At 43.3% G+C, this 12,939-nt stretch overlaps 1 protein-coding gene across 3 annotated transcripts; it reads right to left on the bottom strand.

Annotated features, from left to right (window-relative positions):
• Positions 1-73: 73 nt before the first annotated feature.
• On the bottom strand, positions 74-8,407 carry LOC118363788 (metalloreductase STEAP3-like). Of its 3 annotated transcripts, XM_035745007.2 has the most exons (6): positions 8,240-8,407; positions 6,205-6,704; positions 5,357-5,884; positions 4,975-5,139; positions 3,521-3,571; positions 1,454-1,602 (listed from the first exon to the last, which is right to left on the bottom strand). In XM_035745007.2, exons 2-5 carry the CDS (start codon positions 6,691-6,693, stop codon positions 3,566-3,568), a joined length of 1,188 nt encoding a protein of 395 aa, XP_035600900.1. In that variant the 5' UTR covers positions 6,694-6,704; positions 8,240-8,407; the 3' UTR covers positions 1,454-1,602; positions 3,521-3,565. The 3 variants fall into 3 exon arrangements, with proteins under 3 accessions (XP_035600898.1, XP_035600899.1, XP_035600900.1); XM_035745005.2 differs by lacking the exon at positions 3,521-3,571 and having other exon boundaries at positions 74-1,602; XM_035745006.1 differs by lacking the exons at positions 3,521-3,571; positions 8,240-8,407 and adding an exon at positions 8,052-8,233 and having other exon boundaries at positions 74-1,602.
• Positions 8,408-12,939: the final 4,532 nt, after the last annotated feature.

Here is a 12,939-nt window from a genome sequence, read left to right as displayed (position 1 = left end):
CGATCTCCAGGTCAGTAAGGATAGTGAGTGGCAAGTAAATACATTCATGAACTTCTGCATAACAAAGAATGGGTAAATTGTGGAAAATAGTGTGTTTATTCTGCCATTAAACACTATAGGAATATACATGTCTTTGATTTCCTTTTGTGGATAAACCTATGGAACTTATTTCATTTAACAGAAGAAATGTAACAGTCAGAATATAAAATAGCTCTTACAATTTCACATGTACCATAGAGTCACCATAACAGCCGGTTAGTTTGATTGTTCAATAAAATGAGTACATTTTATACAATGTCATCATATTTAAATTATACTTATAACAGTGTAACTTCAACACAAAAACAAAACATGTGCTATACTCGATTGGGTTTGGTGCCAGCAACAATTTGGGACTCGATAGTACATTTTTGCAATCTTCGACAATATATTTTCACAATCTTTGGTACACATTTGATCTTTGAAAGACTCTGACCAGGTAAAGTATAAACATTATAGTGCATTCATTGACACATCAAAACAATGCAACAATAGCCTAAGGCAAAAAAATATAAAGGTCTATTTTTTTTAACACATCGCCGATGCAGTAAGAAGTGATTACACAGCAGAAGCAGGCATGACACCACCGAACAACCGATGACATTGCTGTGAGGTGCAACATTTTAGCTCCGACTGACCACAGCAGGCAAATCAGACAGCTGAGCCAGATTCAGCCACGAGCAGGGCAGACAGAGCTGAGGCATCTAACAGCACTACAACTACAGTGTTGGATGCCCAGGCTTCCCTCACGTTGAAGTGTAAGCCTGAGACAGTACAAGGTTGTTGTTTTTTTACCTGATAGCATTGGATGCCCAATATCTGACTGGCTAAGACACCAGTAGAAAGACAATGACAATGTCTGGTTTCCAGTTTAGTTAAAGGGAGTAGTGGCGGCGAATTAAACGCAGCACTATAATAGTCATCTCCAAAATGCATCACTATACATGTGTCGGAGCCTTCGTGAGCAATAGAACCATGGTATATTTATCAAGAGAAATTAACTAAGTTAGATGGTAGTGCTAGAGATGACATATCTACCAAACAAGAAGCATGTTCACGAGTATAACAAAGGCCAATGAAATCCCTAAATTGGTTTTGATGAATAAGGCTACTGTTGGTGAGATTACATCCCTTAATATGACACAGTCAGTACTTCTCTCCCATCTCCACTTGCCTGCCTCTGTGTGTGTGCGTCTGTGTGTGTGTGTGTGTGTGTGTGTCTTCCATGCTTCCTTCATTCAATCCTGCATGTAAGACTAAACCAAGCATCCCTCAAACATTACTGATGTCCTCCTGTGATGGCCCATTACGCTCGTCCTCAGGCAGTGTGAACCGGATGGCTCGGCTTTTCTCCCAACCCCTCCTGATACGACTCAGCCGGAGAGCCACGCATGGCAGGGACAGAGCCAGCCTCCCCAGCAGCACAGCCAGCGGCAGGGCCAGCACCAGCAAGAAGGTGGGAGGGAGGTAGAAGCGATACTGCTCCGGGTCCAAGCCCCGGTCCCAGCCGTAGGTCAGCGTGTGGAGGGTGGCCATCAACAGGGCCATGTAGCCCAGTCTGGACTGGAGGGGAGAAAGAGAGAGGACCATGATAATTAATAACTTTGAGTTGAACTGAATCTGGGTGATAGCCAGCTTCAGATGTACTCACAACAAATTAATTTTGTTTGAAATCCAGCATTTTCATTCAATACAATGTCAGGTCATGAGATCTGATGGCCAATTTCAAATCAAATCAAACTTTGTCACAAGCGCCGAATACAACTGTAGACCTTACCGTGAAATGGTATGGCAAAAGTGCAGTTCAAGAAATAGAGTTAAGAAAATATTTACCAAATAAACTAAAGTAGAAATAATAAAAAGTAACAATAACGAGGCTATATACAGGGGTACAGATTATCGAATCAGTGTTCGGGGGTACAGATTTATTTGTACATGTAGGTAGGGGTGAAGTGACTATGCATAGATGATAAACAGCGAGTAGCAGCAGTGTACAAAACAAATGGAGAGGGGGGGGGGTCAATGTAATAGTCTGGTGGCCATTTGATTAATTGTTCAGCAGTCTTATGGCTTGGGGGTAGAAGCTGTTAAGGAGCCTTTTGGTCCTAGACCTGGCGCTCCGGTATCACTTGAAAATGTCAGTTTAGACACTTTTAGCCCCACGGCTTTGTGAATGTTGACCTGTTTAAAGGTCTTGCTCACATCGGCTACCGAGAGCGTTATCACACAGTCATCCAGAACAGCTTGTGCTGTGCATGTATGTGTTGCTTGCCTCGAAGCTACCGAGAGCGTTATCACACAGTCATCCAGAACAGCTTGTGCTCTCGTGCATGCTTCAGTGTTGCTTGCCTCGAAGCGAGCATAAAAGGCATTTAGCTCGTCTGGAAGGCTCGCGTCACTGGGCAGCTCGCTTCTGGGGTTCCCTTTGTAGTCCCTAATAGTTTTCAAGCCCTGCCACATCCGACGAGTGTCAGAGCCAGTGTAGCAGGATTCAATCTTAATCCTGTATTGATGCTTTGCTTGTTTGATGGTTCGTCTGAGGGCATAGCGGGATTTCTTATAGGCGTCCGGATTAGTGTCACACTCCTTGAAAGCGGCAGCTCTAACGTTTAGCTCGATGCGGAATTTGCCTGTAATCCATGGCTTCTGGTTGGGATATGTACATACGGTCACTGTGGGGATGATGTCTTCGATGCACTTATTGATGAAGCCGATGACCGAGGTGGTATACTCCTCAATGTCATTGGATGAATCCCGGAACATATTCCAGTCTGTGCTAGCAAAACAGTCCTGTAGCGTAGCATCCGCGTAATCTGAACAGTATTGAGTATTGAGCGAGTCACTGGTACTTCCTGCTTTAGTTTTTGCTTGTAAGCAGGAATCAGGAGGATAGAATTATGGTCGGATTTACCAAATGGAGGGCGGGGGAGAGCTTTGTATGCATCTCGGTCTGTGGAGTAATGGTGGTCTAGAGTTATTTTCTTCTGGTTAAGTTTGCCTGCATTAAAAGTCCCCCGCCACTAGGAGAGCCACTTCTGGGTGAATATTATATTTTATATTAAACGTTAAAATACACTTACAAACTCTTGAAATTATTATAATCCCCCCCCCCACAATACATTGCCAATCAAACCACTTTATGAAAGACTAAATGCAAATGAAGTTGGCCTACCCAGATGTATAGAACACCTGGGAGATGATTGTTGACCTTTGAACCTTCTACATAACCTATTAGTAACTCAACATCTTAGTGAGGTGAAAGGAAGTGGTGATTTGAGTGGTATATTATATGTGCCGTATATTAGCTCATCATGGAAGCACGAGTGTAGTAAAGAGGCCCAAGGGAACAGTATGACCTACAAGCTCAACATTTGTCCTTAATGAGCCCCTGTAGTCAGCGTGTGTGTGTGTGTCCGTGTGTGTTCCCTCTAATTATTAGCACAGTACAGGGCACTACAGAGAGCAGCTGAATTATAATTACCCTTGACAGGTGGGAAGGTTCAGTCGTGACTCACCCATTTCATCCTCATCCCTAAATATACACGGAACAAAAATATAAACGCAGCATGTAAAGTGTTGGTCCTGAGCTGAAATAAAAATGTCCAGAAAATGTCCATACACTAAAAAAAGTGTATTTCTCTCAAATGTTGTGCACAAATTTGTTTACATTCTGTTTAGTAAGCATTTCTCCTTTGCCAAGATAATCCATCCACCTGACAGGTGTGGCATATCAAGAAGCTGATGAAACAGCTTGATCATTACACAGGTTCACCTTGTGCTAGGGACAATAAAAGGCCAGTTTAAAATGAGCAGTTTTGTCACACAACACAATGCCACAGATGTCTCAAGTTGAGGGAGCGTGCAATTGGCATGCTGACTGAAGGAATGTCCACCAGAGCTGTTGCCAGATAATTGAATCTTCATTTCTATACCATAAACTGCCTCCTTAGTCGTTTTAAAGAATTTGGCAGTACGTCCAACCGGCCTCACAACCGCAGACCACATGTAACCACACCAGCCCAGAACCTCCACACCTGTCTTCTTTACCTGCGGGATCGTCTGAGGGGGGTGCATCTGCCTGTAATAAAGCCCCTTTGTGTAGAAAAACTCATTCTGATTGGCTGGGCCTGGCTCCCCAGTGGGTGGGCCTGACTGCTAAGTGGGTGGGTCTACACCCTCTAAGGCACACCCATGGTTGCACTGCTGCCCAGTCATGTGAAATCCATAGATTAGGGCCTAATTAATTTATTTCAATTGACTGATTTCCTTATGAGAACTAACTCAGTAAAATCTTTGAAATTGTTGCATGTTGCGTTTATATTTTTGTACAGTATACGTGTGTATTACTTAAAATATTTAATGTATCTAATTTTACCAATAATTATACAAGGTTCTGTTAAGAGTCAGTGCGAGTTAACAGTTCCTAATACCAGCCTAACTCACTTAAAGCGATGGCCGTCTGTCGTCAGCACTACTCATCAGCTGGACTGAACTCACTATACTGTCTGGCTGGCTGCAAGCTTAAGGGACTGCAGGACTGTAATCTTGATGGAGAATAATGCTCAAATGTTTTACTGCGGCTTCGGGCTGTAGGCAGACAGGCCATTCTGACAGGCCAAGCAGAACCCAGGCCTTTTATCACACGAACTAGCAGCATGTGACTAATCTGGCACCGACTGGATCAGCTTAGCATACATATGAAGGGAAAGTTCTAAATGCTCCAAAGGAGGACAAATCCCTGGAAAATGGAACCATAACAGTAAAGTTCCCCCTTTATGAATTCCGCGGCATGCGAGGAGAAGAGTTGACACACACAGCTCAGAGGTTGTCTTTCTACAGTAGGCTACAATGTTAAATGTGTTTTGCCAGTCTTTGACTGCTTCATTGAACTACTGCTCATGTACACAGAAAAGGTGTCTGTGCAAATGCGCTGACCTGTACGAAGCTGAACTCCCTCCAGTTGAGCGAGTTGCCCACAGTGGGCAGTGAGGAGATAGCCAGCAGAGAGAGAAGGCCCAGGGCCAGGATGCCTATAGACAGATACAGCTCCATCCTCCACACCTCCTCCTCTACCCACGAGTCTTCCTGGCCTAACTTCACCTGCACAGTAAACACACATTGTTGCTTACTGCGATGTCAAGTGGTTACACTATGAACAAGCCATTACAAATGTTTAACCATATTGAAAACGTTCTAAATGCTGATGTAATGTAATGTTTTTAATGCTTTAGAACTATACATTTATAATAGCAATACTAATTCATTAATGGTATGTAGGCTAAACTATTTATAAATAGTTTACTGATGCTTTTCTCACCTGTTTGAAGGCAGCGTTGAGCAGATTGTAGCGAGCAGACCTGCGCATGGGCAAACACAGGCTGTAGACGGCGTGCAGCGCCGCACAGAGGAAGGCAAAGAGGCCCAACTGCTTCCGCTGCTGCAGCCAGCGATCCAACCAGTTCGGGAAACGCCTGTACTTGGTGCCCCACGACAGCTGCAGGAAGGCAGCCACAAGGCCGGGCAGGTAGACCAGAGCCAGGGTCACCAAGGCCACCGAGGGGAGTGTCACGTTTACCATCTCCACCGGAATTTTGTAGAATGTGCTCTTCCCTGCCGTGGCATACGGGTGGACGACGTCACGAAGAAAGTTGTAGGCGTAGAAGAAGAAGAAGAGGCCGAGGGTAGAGAGACATGGGACGCGCCACGAGGGGAAGAGGTACAGGGGGGTGTTCTCTATCTCCTGGGCAGAGGAGAGGCGGCCCATGTCAACAGGGATGAAGCCCAGACCGCGGCAGATCTGGAGTACAGCACTCTTGGCCTTACTACTGTCACTGCAAATCAGCACCTGGATAGTAAAGAGGCGAGTGTCACAGAAGAGTGTCAGGGAAGGGAATCTTCACCAAGGAGAACCCAACTGAAGAGACACAATACTTTCCCAATAGCCTACATCACATAGTTTAGCTACAATAACACCATATGACCAACACCTGTGATAATATGGTTGCAACATGAGAATATGTGAAACATGTAACATTACATAAACTGTGGACATTGTCCGGTTTAGAGCAAAAGACTATAAAACAGTACATCCAAATGTAATTCAGAGTAGTAATGTCTGTCTGTCTTCTCTGGCACTGTTGTGTGTGTAGAGGACTTAGGCTTTACCTGTCTGCTGCCGTCCCTTGGCCCCGTCTGCAGGCTCCAGGCCGAGATCACATTGAAGGCCTTCACCACACTGCTCTCTGGGAAGATATTGGCCAGCTGCTCCGCGTAGGACTGCTTATCCCTGTTGATCTTAGTACCATTACTAACATCCACCAGAGTCTTCCCGACTAGCGGCTCCCTCAGCCCAGCCAGGGTGGAGTAGTGCTCGGGGAAGAGGGCTACGAACACCAGGTCAGCCTGGGTGGCAGCCTGGTGCTGGGTGGTCACCTCAGCCTCCTCGGGAAAGAGGGAGGCACAGCGCTTGGGGTTGCGGCTGCCCACTACCACCCGGTACCCAGAGGCTACCAGTCTGGTGGCTAAAGAGCGGGAAAAGTCACCTGTGCCCAGGATGCCAACCAAGGGGGTACCTGGATCAGAAATTGAGGTTTTGAGGTGTCTGGGGCTGGCACCACCAAGTATAAGAGGCTTCTTCATCTCCTCCTGGGGCATCCTGTCCTGAGCTGAAAAGAAAATGAAAGATCGCTAACATTGTTAAATGTCTATCAATAGACAATTGTGTCTGTGCAGCATTCAATGTAAAGATGATTTTGTTATTGACACTGATGTAACGTTGATTCAACTGGCAAACTAGCTAACGTAAACTCACCCCATTCCGTACAAATGTGCGCAACCGCAACATTCAAACGAGGCTACAAAGGAAACTAATGGGACTGTAGCGATTTTGTTGACTTCAAAATTGGGGGTGTGAACTACGTTTCTATTTAAGCGTTGATCGACATGGTAATGGCTCTATAGTATTGGAGAAAAGTAGAAAAAAACAGACCCTCCGTTACATCGTGTCATGTCGTAACGTACAGCACGCATAAAGAAACTAGTTCTGTATTACAATCTCTCTCCACCAGGTGTAGCGCTTCTCTCATCGTTTAAAAACAAGAAATGGACAGTGACGGGGGTAAGGGGGGATACCTAGTCATTTTTTGCATCATTGCATGCGATCATCATTCTCAAAGCCGCTGTTTACTTCTAAGATCACCTTACCACCGCCCTAAAAACCAGATTCAAATTCGGCACAAACCTTCAAATAGGTATGTAATGACACATTATATAAACTCTTTGTAGTGTTTTATTTACATTTTATAGTTGATAAGGTGATAAATTGCACAGATCGAGTGAAAAAAAAGCAATTTTCCCACACAACATCTCTCCTTCTCACTATCACGCATTAATTTCGCTTCCCCACCCGCCATTTTTAAAAAGACCCTATGGGCTCATTGCCTGCTTGAATTATGCATAAACGGGCAGCGTTTAGGTCATGTAATTGATTCTGTTGGAAAGGGGAGAAATTGTGCTTTACAGTTGTATTGACATTACAGTTGATCTGGAAGTATTATGTTTTGGATAAGAGCGTCTGCTAAATGACTTAAATGTAAATGTAAATGTTTTGGGGGGAGCTAAAATAAGGGCAATTGTACGGACCAAGGCGATGTACGAGTTTACGTTAGCTAATGCAACCTGCTTTATAACTGCTATAACTAACTAGCTAGCGAACTTGTTACTACTACTACTACTACTACTACTACTACTACTACTACTACTACTACTACTACTAGGCCAGCGAAGTTACTAGCTATACATCCTTTATTTGTGCACACCTCAATACTTAGACATTGAGGTATTGAAGCCAGGGCTGCGCATATTGATATTCTAGCTAGCAAACGCTACTCAAAGGAGAGCGAACGCTAGCTAACAGTGAGCCTAGCTAACAGTGAGCCTAGCTAACTGTGAGCTAGCTAACTGTGAGCTAGCTAACTGTGAGCTAGCTAACTGTGAAGGTTAACGTTACCTACCTGTTATTGCTTGGTTGAAAGCAATGCTTGCCAGATAACTTTTTGCTCCAAAATAAAGAACACGGAACTACCAACTCTTTTCGACAAACTTGGCCAACTTCTAAAAATGTCCTATTTATACTTTAACTAGCTAGCTACAGCAAAACAGTGGCCACAAATTATTGTTGAATTCGTGTTTTTTGGCTCACCTTTCTCGACGTCTGTGTATTTGTGTCTTGCGCTTATAACTTTGTGACTCAGAAATCCGTCCCCGCCCCAACTGCCCCCTCTGTGTGAAGAAGATAAGTTCTTCCCCACACTGACATGAGAGTTGGCCTACAATAGGCTAGGACTGGCCATTCAGTTAACAGTTGCAACAGGACACGTAATTCCTATCAAGAAGACAGCAGTCAACCCATAATTAACATGTTTCGAAAAGCTCTGACTCGTATGTAAAATTGATTGCAGTGTCTGTGGGTATTTAGGATTTTTATTTCAAGATGTTCTCTGTGGTGCATTCATTTTACATTGGATGTTTGGCTTGCTGTATCACAAGTTTATTTTCCATTGGGGATCTTAAATGCTGCTGTTTTAAAAGTCAGCCCTGGGATTTACTGTAAATTAAAAACATAGGCCCACTAAAAGTAAAAGGGAGATTTGACTGCAGGTCAGACAGAGGCTGTCAACACTTGTCTGCCAATGCCAACTGTAGAAGGTTAAATGTATCCTTCAGGCTTACATGGTTTCGTCTGTCTCTCTCTCTACTCACATAACCTACATTTGTCAATTTTCTATCCATTTGTAAATGATTGATATTGATGATAATTGATTAACATATTTGACCTATGACTATGACCTATGATGGAGATATTGTAATCTAATTTTGGAAAGTCATGTGGCATTGATTGCGCAGTATGTTTTGACGTGAGTAGGCTACATCTAAATGTTATGTGACTCCATTGCCATGCCTCTCCTATGTCAGACATCGCCATATATTGCTGCAGCATTTAAGGCCACTTTAAACTCTGACTTTACACTCCGAGATCCATTATGGCATCAGTGTTTGTGGTTAACTTTCATCTCAGCCGACAGCTCTATCTGGGCTCATGTTGGATGCCAGGCATGTCCGAACCATTTCCCCGCCTGCCTTGCTCCCAAGCCCTGGCTGCTCCGCCGCATTACTGTAACCTTCCCGGCTCCATCGGTCAATAGGAGCGCGTAAAGCTGGGATTTCTGTGGAAAGCTTCAGCCTTGATAACAGAATCACACAAATATATGACCATCGGCATCCTTTAACTCGTCCGTGACTGATTTGGAGTATAATATCACACTACTCCCTCTTGTAATCTATAAATCACAGAGCATTTAATGTGTCTTATTGGACCAAAATAAACCAAATTTTTTTCATGAAGATTGTATACATATTTCATATACATGAACCTGTGTTTCAGTCTATTTTAACATGTAATATTTCCCTTCGTGCCACCAACTGTAAGAATGCATTTGCCTACCAGCAGCAGAGAACCATTGCCACATTCAGTTTACTTACAGTGAGGGGCTTAGTTATTTCTCTTCTACAACATGTTTTAAGTGTATAATGTAAAGACTTGATTTGTAACAGAACAAGGGACTACTCACTCTGTGACCTTTAGGGTCAAAGGTCAAGTCTAAAAACCTTCATCCACGTCATTCACTGGCACCACTGCCCAAATCTTTCTCCCAGACTGAGGACATGTTGTCATTATGAGCTGGGCAGTTGGCGCTAATGCAGCCCAGCAGACCTTGACTCTGTGAGTCAGTCTCACTGCATCAGATAACGTAGACTGGGCTGGAGAACTGGGTCAGGCTAGAGTTGGAGCCTGGGAGCAGACATGCAGTAGCCAGCAGTAGCCAGCAGTAGCAACAGTAGTAGCAACTCATGGTCAGCGTATTGACAATGAAACACTTTGGTGCTTCAAAATTTGGACACATACACAGACAGCGGCGCAGACCAACGTAAAATTCTGTGTTTACCTGGGATTTTTCTGATGATATTTCAATGGGCATTGCTCACATGATTTTTAAAAAATATATTGCATTGTGCCATATGTCAGTCTGCATGTTCCTAACTAAGGTTGGATATACTGTACTGGGCTATGTGACATTTGATTGAGTCCTCCACCTCCATTGGCCTCTGAAAAAATATCATCCTCGTAACGAGATGTGTGATTAGGGAAATTGTACCCTATGAATCTACCGCAGGGCAGCGGTCGGTTCATTGCAATGACCTCCCTAGCATGGATAGTGGTGCGCCCTTGCCTCCCTCTTTCCATGGGTGTATTGTTCAAATCACTGGTAGTTCACATCAGCAGCCATGTGAGTAATGAGGCAGTAAGTATTTATCCTTTGTTGATGGAAACAAATGTGTTTATACTGAACTGGATGGAGCACCGAGGAGAATTCGGTTTCACTTGTGCTATATGAAACAGGTCCAACTTAATATAAAATTGATCCTCACATTCGTTTTTTCTTCTAGATCTACACAATCAGATAAAAGCTCATAGATTTAACTTGTATACTTTTGTGAGTGGTGTATTTCTTTGATTGGTTAAAATGTCATGTATGCTATATATAGAAAACAGAGGGGAGTTTTTAAATCCATTATAAACATTGTGGATCGTATAAGAACCAGTGTACCGGAGTTTCCTTTTCGAAAACACCAGCCTGCCTTTTCTTTGGCCACTAAGAAACGTAGTTATGTAGTTACACAGATGTGTGTAAACCATGTCCTGTTGGGCTTCTCTTTGAGGAACTGTTTCATCTTGACTTGAAATGACTAATACAAACCTACATACTTCGATGACCACTAATCTCTTTGTGTATGTTTTCAGTGACCTGTTACTATATCATTTTGGATTATCGAGATATTCACACAGCTAAAGTGATAACATGAGATTGAATCTGTCTTGGAGATACCCAGGCCTGATGATGATGAAATTATAGCTCAAATCCACCCACATCAGAAAAACTGTTTTCTGCCCCTCCCAAAAGATAGAATTTGTAGATAATTGGCCCTCTTTCTGGGACCAAGCTTGGCCTGTTGAGGAGTGTCGGACTCCATCCAAGCTGGAGGGGTGCTCTCATCTTATCTACGAACATAGACAGGGCTCTAACTCCACTAGCACCACAATGAAATAGGGTGCAGGCCAGCCTGCCAGCTTAGTGGAGTCTGCCATTAGCACAGTCAGTGTAGTCAGCTCAGCTATCCCCATTGAGACCGTGTCTGTGACTCAACTTAGGTTGGGCAAAACTAAACATGGCGGTGTTCGCCTTAGCAATCTCACTGGAATAAAGACCTCCTCCATTTCTGCCATTATTGAAAGAGATTGTGATGCCTCACATCTCAAAATAGGGCTAATTAATGTTAGATACCTCAATTCCAAGGCAGTTACGGTCAATGAACTGATCACCAATCATAATCTTGATGTCATTGGCCTGACTGAAACATGGCTTAAGCCTGACGAATGTACTGTGTTAAATGAGACCTCACCTCCTGGTTACACTAGTGACCATATCCCCCGCACATCCCGCAAAGGCGGAGGTGTTGCTAACATTTATGATAGCAAATTTCAATTGACCCCCCCCCCCAAAAAAAAAAAATGTTTTTGTCTTTTGAGCTTCTAGTCATGAAATCTATGCAACCAACTCAATCACTTTTTATAGCTATTGTTTACTACAGGTCTCCTGGGCCATTTTCAGCGTTCCTCACAGAGTTCCCTGAATTCCTATCGGACCTTGTAGACATGGAAGATAATATTCAAATTTTTGGTGACTTTAATATTTACATGGAAAAGTCCACAGACCCACTCCAAAAGGCTTTCGGAGCCATCATCGACTCAGTGGGTTTTATTCAACATGTCTCCGGACCTACTCACTGCCACGTCATACTCTGGACCTAGTTTTGTCCTGTGGAATAAATGTTGTGGATCTAAATGTTTTTCCTCATAATCCTGGACTAATCGGACCACCATTGTATTGCGTTTGCAATCGCAACAAATAATCTGCTCAGACCCAAATCAAGGATCATCTTAAGTTGTGCTATAAATTCTCAGATATCGCAAAGATTTCTAGATGCCCTTCCAGACTCCCTCCGCCTACCCAAGGATGTCAAAGTACAAAAATCAGTTAACCACCTAACTGAGGAACTCAATTTAACCTTGCGCAATACCCTAGATGCAGTCGCACCCCTATAAACAAAACATTTGTCATAAGAAACTAGCTCCCTGGTATACAGAAAATACTCGAATTCTGAAGCAAGCTTCCAGAAAATTGGAATGGAAATGGTGCAACACCAAACTGGAAGTCTTCCGAATAGGTTGGAAAGACAGTACCGTGCAGTATCGAAGAGTCCTCACTGCTGCTCGATCATCCTATTTTTCCAACTTAATTGAGGAAAATAAGAACAATCCAAAATGTATTTTTGATACTGTCGCAAAGCTAACTAAAAAGCAGCATTCCCCAAGAGAGGATGTCTTTCACTTCAGCAGTGATAAATTCATGAACTTCTTTGAGGAAATCATCATGATCATTAGAAAGCAAATTACGGACTCCTCTTAAATCTGCGTATTCCTCCAAAGATCAGTTGTCCTGAGTCTGCACAACTCTGCCAGGATCTAGGATCAAGGGAGACACTCAAGTGTTTTAGGACTATATCTCTTGACACAATGATGAAAATAATCATGGCCTCTAAACCTTCAAGCTGCATACTGGACCGTATTCCAACTAAACTACTGAAAGAGTTATTTCCTGTGCTTGGCCCTCCTATGTTGAACATAATAAACGGCTCTCTATCCACCAGATGTGTACCAAACTCACTAAAAGTGGCAGTAATAAAGCCTCTCTTGAAAAAGCCAAACCTTGACCCAGAAAA

This window comes from Oncorhynchus keta, chromosome 30, assembly GCF_023373465.1.
Source record: "Oncorhynchus keta strain PuntledgeMale-10-30-2019 chromosome 30, Oket_V2, whole genome shotgun sequence".
In the NCBI taxonomy this organism is placed as follows: Eukaryota; Metazoa; Chordata; class Actinopteri; order Salmoniformes; family Salmonidae; genus Oncorhynchus; species Oncorhynchus keta.
This window is presented reverse-complemented; position numbering and strand designations above follow the sequence as displayed.

Bases quoted from the DNA above. Each gene is read 5' to 3' on its own strand.
- LOC118363788 (XM_035745005.2), bottom strand. From the start codon at position 6,693: ATGCCCCAGGAGGAGATGAAGAAGCCTCTTATACTTGGTGGTGCCAGC. The intron at 5,885-6,204 runs GTAAAGCCTAAG...TTTACTATCCAG, and splicing joins CAAGGGACGGCAGCAGACAG to GTGCTGATTTGCAGTGACAG. The intron at 1,603-4,974 runs GTCAGCGCATTT...TCTCCCCTCCAG, and splicing joins GGGAGTTCAGCTTCGTACAG to TCCAGACTGGGCTACATGGC.